Source organism: Oryzias melastigma, linkage group LG23 (assembly GCF_002922805.2).
Source record: "Oryzias melastigma strain HK-1 linkage group LG23, ASM292280v2, whole genome shotgun sequence".
NCBI lineage: Eukaryota > Metazoa > Chordata > Actinopteri > Beloniformes > Adrianichthyidae > Oryzias > Oryzias melastigma.
This window is the reverse complement of record NC_050534.1, coordinates 3,835,012-3,841,299: the sequence shown is the minus strand read 5'-3', so window position 1 is coordinate 3,841,299 and position 6,288 is coordinate 3,835,012. Positions and strand designations below refer to the sequence as shown.

At 40.5% G+C, this 6,288-nt stretch overlaps 1 protein-coding gene across 1 annotated transcript in view; it reads left to right on the top strand.

Annotated features, from left to right (window-relative positions):
• Positions 1 to 2,418: 2,418 nt before the first annotated feature.
• zdhhc17 (zinc finger DHHC-type palmitoyltransferase 17) overlaps positions 2,419 to 6,288 on the top strand; it is a 28,282-nt gene continuing 24,412 nt past the window's right edge. The window contains exon 1 of the mRNA XM_024287775.2: positions 2,419 to 2,481. Within this exon, the coding sequence (XP_024143543.1) occupies positions 2,419 to 2,481 (63 nt within the window). The remainder of the gene's footprint in view (positions 2,482 to 6,288) is intronic.

The window sequence follows — 6,288 nt, the reverse complement described above, 5'->3', positions numbered from 1 at the left end:
TCTACCATAACCAAATTGCTTTTGCTGTGACAGGTGATCCTACGCAGACTGTTGTACCTCCTTATCAAAATCAACCATAGGGACCACGTTGACCTCGGTGAATCTCTCATCTCGCCTTCTCCAGCAAGAACAATGACCATAATTTCGAGATGACTCAACACTCATCAGTGAAAAAGACAGTAGCCCATTGCTTTAATGTTCAGGTCACATGGTCTTATGTCAACTGCAAATGTTTAAGGCAGTGTCTTGGTGTCAGTAGTATGGAGATAGAATAGTCTCACTCCGAGACAATACTGGCTGGCTATGAACCACGGGAGTTTAGAAGAGTCCAATACCGCTAACTGTCTCTGATCGGGAGAGAGCCCCGGAGGCACTGTGAGAGGAGCTGCTGCAGATCGAAACCGCTCTTTTGTGGAAAATATTTTCATTTTTAGAGTGATATGTGTCTCTAAAAATGTTTATTTAGACTTTTTTATATTAATTATAGGTAATGGGGGTTTAAGAAAGTGGGGAAATTTCAAGTTTCATCAGATATCGTGCACAATCTTAAGTTTAAAACCATTGATAAGAAAACTCTAATGACCCAGCATTCTAGTAGTACTTGAACGCATCACTCATGGATGAATCGGGGAGACGTGAAAAGAGTCTCACGATGGAATCCGTGTGTAACTTAGGCTTCGTGTCTGCATAAGAGGTGATTTGTGCGTATTTCTTAAAGATTTTTGTGTGTAATTAGTTTCAAAATGTTGTCATTTTAATGTGTGCATGTGTAAATTGTATTTTTTTTATTTTATTTATTTATTTTTTTTACTTATTCACAAAACATATATGAGTTACAAGTCAAGAATATGCATGCACAAATCCAACGTTATGCACAAATCCTAAATTACGCGCGCACAAATCAAGAATACACATGCACATATCCCTGTTTATGCACAAATCAAGAATTATGCACCCACATATTGGAGTGAGACTATTTTTTCTCCATACAGTAGAGTCACCTGCAATAGTAATACAAGTCAAAGCAGTGGAGTTGGTTGTAAGTAGTTTATCTATAAACTCTGGTAAACTGACCTGAAGCTGTGTGACGTTTGCTAAACCATATCAGGGTGCAGAGGTCCATAGGTTCTGGTTCTGCTTGGTTCTGGTCTGTCATGAAATCTGACGGTAGTTCTGTGTCTTGATACAAGTCTGCTGATGACACTTTGAGACAAGTTCACTTTCAACATCTGACTGTCTTCTACCAACCTGAAGGCGCTGTGACCAGGTAGAGCTCATCCATCGAGCGAGGTATGTTCATGTTTAAATGATTAACTTTACAACTTACTTGTAAAATCAGCTTTATATACCCACAGAATGTTGACATTGATGCCACTTTAAAAATGTATTTATTTTAGAAACTTTTTGTTTTGACCAAACTAAGTAAAGACGCTTTGTACACAGTGAAAACATTATGTAGAAAACACTAAATGTGTGTGTCTGTCACCATAATAAATTTATCTCCCTATCCCGAAAATCGGTTAAATAAAACCAACACCGAGTTTTTCAAGATATCACTAGTAGTAGTTCACTTTCGGCTTATCCCTTTCGGGGTCGCCACAGCGTAACAGCACCCACTGTTTCGCATCAGTGGTTTGGCAGAGTTTTTACGCCGGATGCCCTTCCTGACACAACCCTGTACTTGAGGGGCACAGGGACCCAGTTAGGCAGCAGCGTCAAGGGTCTTGCCTAAGGACCCAATCTGGGTGGGGATCAGTGGACAACCCTGGAATCGAACCCAGGGCTCCTGATCCACCCAGCTGCTTTATTGTAAATAGTGTCAGTGGTTTGGTTATATGGAACTCAACAGGTAACGCAATTGGTACACTAAACAAAGGTCACCTTTTTACCTGTAGACCAGAAGGAGTTCCAACAGTTACAGACTTTGCGTCTTCTGTAAAAATAAAAGTCCAGAAGAACAGCAAAAGTTTCTGCTTCAATCAAATCTGGTCCAGCTAGCATGTCTAGCTCAGGTTCTGGAGAAGAGAAGATGGCAGCTTCCCAGTCAAATGAGCCGCCGTTCTCATTTCCGTGGTCAAATCAGCCGTCACTGGATTTTTTGAGTGAGTTTCATACAATACTTACCGTAGCAGACAGGCATTGGTGCCCAAACTTTTTTGCTCAAAAGGCCAAAATGTAAATGCGATCACATTTAGTTTGCCAAACACCAATATATTAATTTAATTTTTTAATTTGGGTTTCAAATAATATTGGCTTCAATTTAGCTCCATATGGCTGTGCAATAACAACCTGCTCTTAGAAGTCCCCCAGCCTCCCTGGGATGCGCGTGCCCCTGTCCATCATCACTGTCACTGACAGCGACCCCCCTCCTCCTCCTCCTCCTGTTTCCCACAATGCTCAGCGAGCATCACCACCAAGATGGCCGAGGCTATGGAGGAATATGAGAAAGAGGCCGGTTGCGTCCCGATCCTCCACCCCGAGGTAGGCTCCTCCGCGTCCACGCCTCGCGCTCACAATAGAACCCGCTCGGGGCGTGTTCGCTCGTTTTTGGTTCGCGGCGGCTTGTTTTGGTTTTCCCGCCTCCACACCCCTGCAGCCCGCAGCGGCGGTGGGAGGCGGCATCCAGCTAGCGATGCTAAAGGAGCTAGCACTAGCTTCCCCCCCGCTGCGGGGTCAGCAAACCCCGGACAGATGCAGGTCTTCTGGCTCACATCTGGATGGGGGGTGCTGCTCCTGCGTGGACTGACGGGTCGTTTGGTCCACGGAGAGACCCCATAGCCGCACACGGACACGCGGCTAAACCCACCGTTAGCTTTGCTGCTTAACTTCTGGTGGTTGGTTTATCAATAATGACAATTAGTGTGTCTAAATAATGCTTTCTTTGCTATATATACGGCTTATTGTAACAAAAATATTTTTTTGGACGGACAGAAGCTAAAGCTACTTGCTGTCGTTTTACGTCTTTTATTACTGAGGTACGACACGTTTCCTGAGAAACCAGAAATCCTCGTTGAAACGTGGATTATTAGAAACTACAGAGAAATAGACAAAATAGTCATGTTAGCGAGAACATATTAATATAACGCTGTTCACTGAGGGTTCTGGAAAAAACATCAATATTTATATATATTTAAATTATTATTACAAGTATTTAAACTGTAGTGATACTATATGTGATCACCATTGACTCTATATAGAGAATTGGACTGAGTGACCCCCCACCCCCCTCGTGTTTCAAACCGGAAGTACCCCCTGGTTCCAAGAAGCCAAAATCTCATAGACTTTTATAGAAAAATATGCAGTTGTTACTTATTCACTCTATTTGACAAAATTTGCTGGATACCGGTTTTTATAATGCATTCTTGATTATTCTATTTTTTTTTTCTCTGTAGTTCGAGTTATTCAAATTGTAAACTGGCTTATTAGATACCACAAAAGTATGTGGTCTGTCGTAGAATATTTGAAACATCTGACAGAGACTGTTCAAATTCCTACACTACATCAGGGGTCGCCAACCCTGCTCCTCAAGGGCTGCGGCCCCGCTTGTTTTGTTTTGATGCTAATTAACTGGATTGAATGAGCCCAGTTTCTGAGTGACTGAACACACCTGATCCAGGTGAGCAACGATTCCTGAAGCAGGGTTGGCTGGAAAAACAAGTGGGATGGAAGCCCTTGAGGAACAGGGTTGGAGACCCCTTCGCTATATAGTTTGTTCCTACCATTTCAAAATCAAGTGCCCTAGAAATTTCCCAGAATTCTTAGTGAAAAACTAGTGTGCATGGATGCTCACTAGATTTGGGAATATGGACCACAACATAAAAAAAACATTTAAATATATTTTTTTGATAAACTACCAACGTTTTCATCATCAGAACACAACTAATTCATAAATAATCATTGTAAAAAGCATGTATTTATGTTTTCACTTTGTGAAATTGGTTATGTCATATTCGCATTTTTAGTAGTTAGGAAAATTCAGACAAAGCCACACTCTCCCGTGCTCGCTTACAAGTAGTAGGAGTGTGGACTTTCAGCAAGCTCACTCCTGATTGGTGAGAGTGGTTGCTATAGAAAAGATGACTCGGACCAGTCACTGCTTACCAATAATTTCTGATTCCAACATGGCGGTGTCCGTATTGCAAAAAATGGCAACTGAATTGACTTAATTTCGTTGGAACTTGAAGTGACTTATTTTCTGAGTGTGATGTAACACTCACTCAGTCCAGTTCTCAGAAACAGTCCGTGATGATGATTTGGTTACAACTCAGGTTGCTATTAGCACTTTTTTTTTTTAAATAAAAACACACATATTTGTACAGTGTCTTGAAATGGTTGACTGCAAATTCTAAATTAATAAATTCAATGTGAAACAGATTCAAAATGTGGTGCATTGGGTGCTAATCTGTACTTTCTTTAAATAGGTTTACTGTGTTCTGTTTAACTGCATTTGCATCCTGCCCAAGTTACAAAGAGAGCGCTATCAGCACACTCTGTTCCACCTCTCCAAACCCAACAGTTTGCGACTTAAGTTTGAACCGATTATTATGACCTTTAGATCCTGTCTGGTGAGACATAATACCAGAAAACCATCAGAGTATATCTACGGTCTGGTCCGAGAAAAGTTTCTATTTGCTTGGTAGAGATCATTCATGCATTACTTTGTCTTTCCTGTCATCTGACGTTCACTTCCACATTAGCAAATGTTCTCTTTTGTGCTCAAATTATTTTTCAAAAAATATTAATAGAGAGAATGGCGTGTTGAAATCTAAGGACTGAGGGCCTACTTCCTCCTTCCAATATACCCTCTTCTGGCATGTTTATTTTATTATCCTATTTTTCCAATTCAACATGAGTTTATCATTCGTAGGAATTAGAGATCGGCTGTGGTTTCCATTCAAATTGATGCATAATTTCTGTGAATGATGTTCAAAATAAAAGACGGTAGATTTGAGTCACTGAAGGAAAGAACTTCCTGGTAAATTTAAGGCCATCAACTGCAGCATCAAATAACAAGTTTGCAAAAAAGGTTGGGAGGTTAGACGTGTCATGAACAGCAACAGCTGCTTTAAATGGTTCTGGAACTGAATCATCAGCAGCAGCTCTGTTTGTTTTCTGAACTGAACCAAATACAGCAGTTTCTGAATAACAAAGACGGCATAAACAGGAGCCAGAAGTGTTCAAGATTACTTTAATTACACACCCGTACTCTGAAGATGGAAGATCAGTAGATGAGTCCATACCTGTTCTCTTCAGGAAAATGGTCAATTAGCAAAGAGTTCAGTGACTCATAGCGAACAGCGAGGTCTACGGTCCTTCACACGGTCAGTGAAGTCAGTGTTCACGAGAGAGTGAAGCATCTTTACTTGAAAGTAATTTTTGGTCTAAAAAAGCAAACTGCTTTGTTGCTAATGACGTAAAATAAAAGCATGTAGAGGTTTGAAGCGGCTGCAGAACAAACAAGGTGGTTTACTTTGAAAGAAATAGCTCTGTTGTACTCAACTAGAAGTAAAAGTATAATAGTTATACCCAAAAATAATTCTACTGAAAGAAGTCGAACAACTACAGTTACCCGCTACTCACAATCCCGTATTGAACAAAAACCTCCATCTTTACCTTGATTGTATCCTCTACCACATTTGAAATGTTCCTGCTCTTGCTCTTCAGTGGTTGGAACCTGTTTGGACACTTTAAAATTGAAAATGTGCTGATCATCTTTTCAGTTTTTTTTTGTTTGCTTCAACCAGTATTCCTTTGTTTTATGCTGTTTTGAGTTTGTATACTATCCAGGTGAGGTCTAACACTATGTTGTGCTCTCGTATGGGGTCCAGATGACCCCACCCATGTGTGATCCCTCCCATGACAAAGGTGGATAGGATTTCATGTCTTCCATGGACAACAGTAAATGACAAAAAAAATCCTTGAAAAAAATTCAGTGCGCTGTCTTATGAGGTCTAGATGAATAGTGCTGCCACAAACCATTATTTTAATAGTCGACTAATCACCGATTATTTATTCTGATTAGTCGACTAATCGGGTCATGTGTAAACTGGATGTAAAGCACACATCTTAACCATCTTTAGCTCTAAACTAACTAAAAACTAGATATATAGCATTACCTGCGATAATGCTAGTGTGAATGCTGTAAGATGGAGATGCTATTGTTGATAGCTGAAGATGTAGAAATTGATAGCTAAAAATGCTAATGCTGATTAGGGCTGCCACGATTATTCGACTAATCGACGACTATTCGACTATTAAAATAGTCGACGAATAATTTGGTCGTCGAAG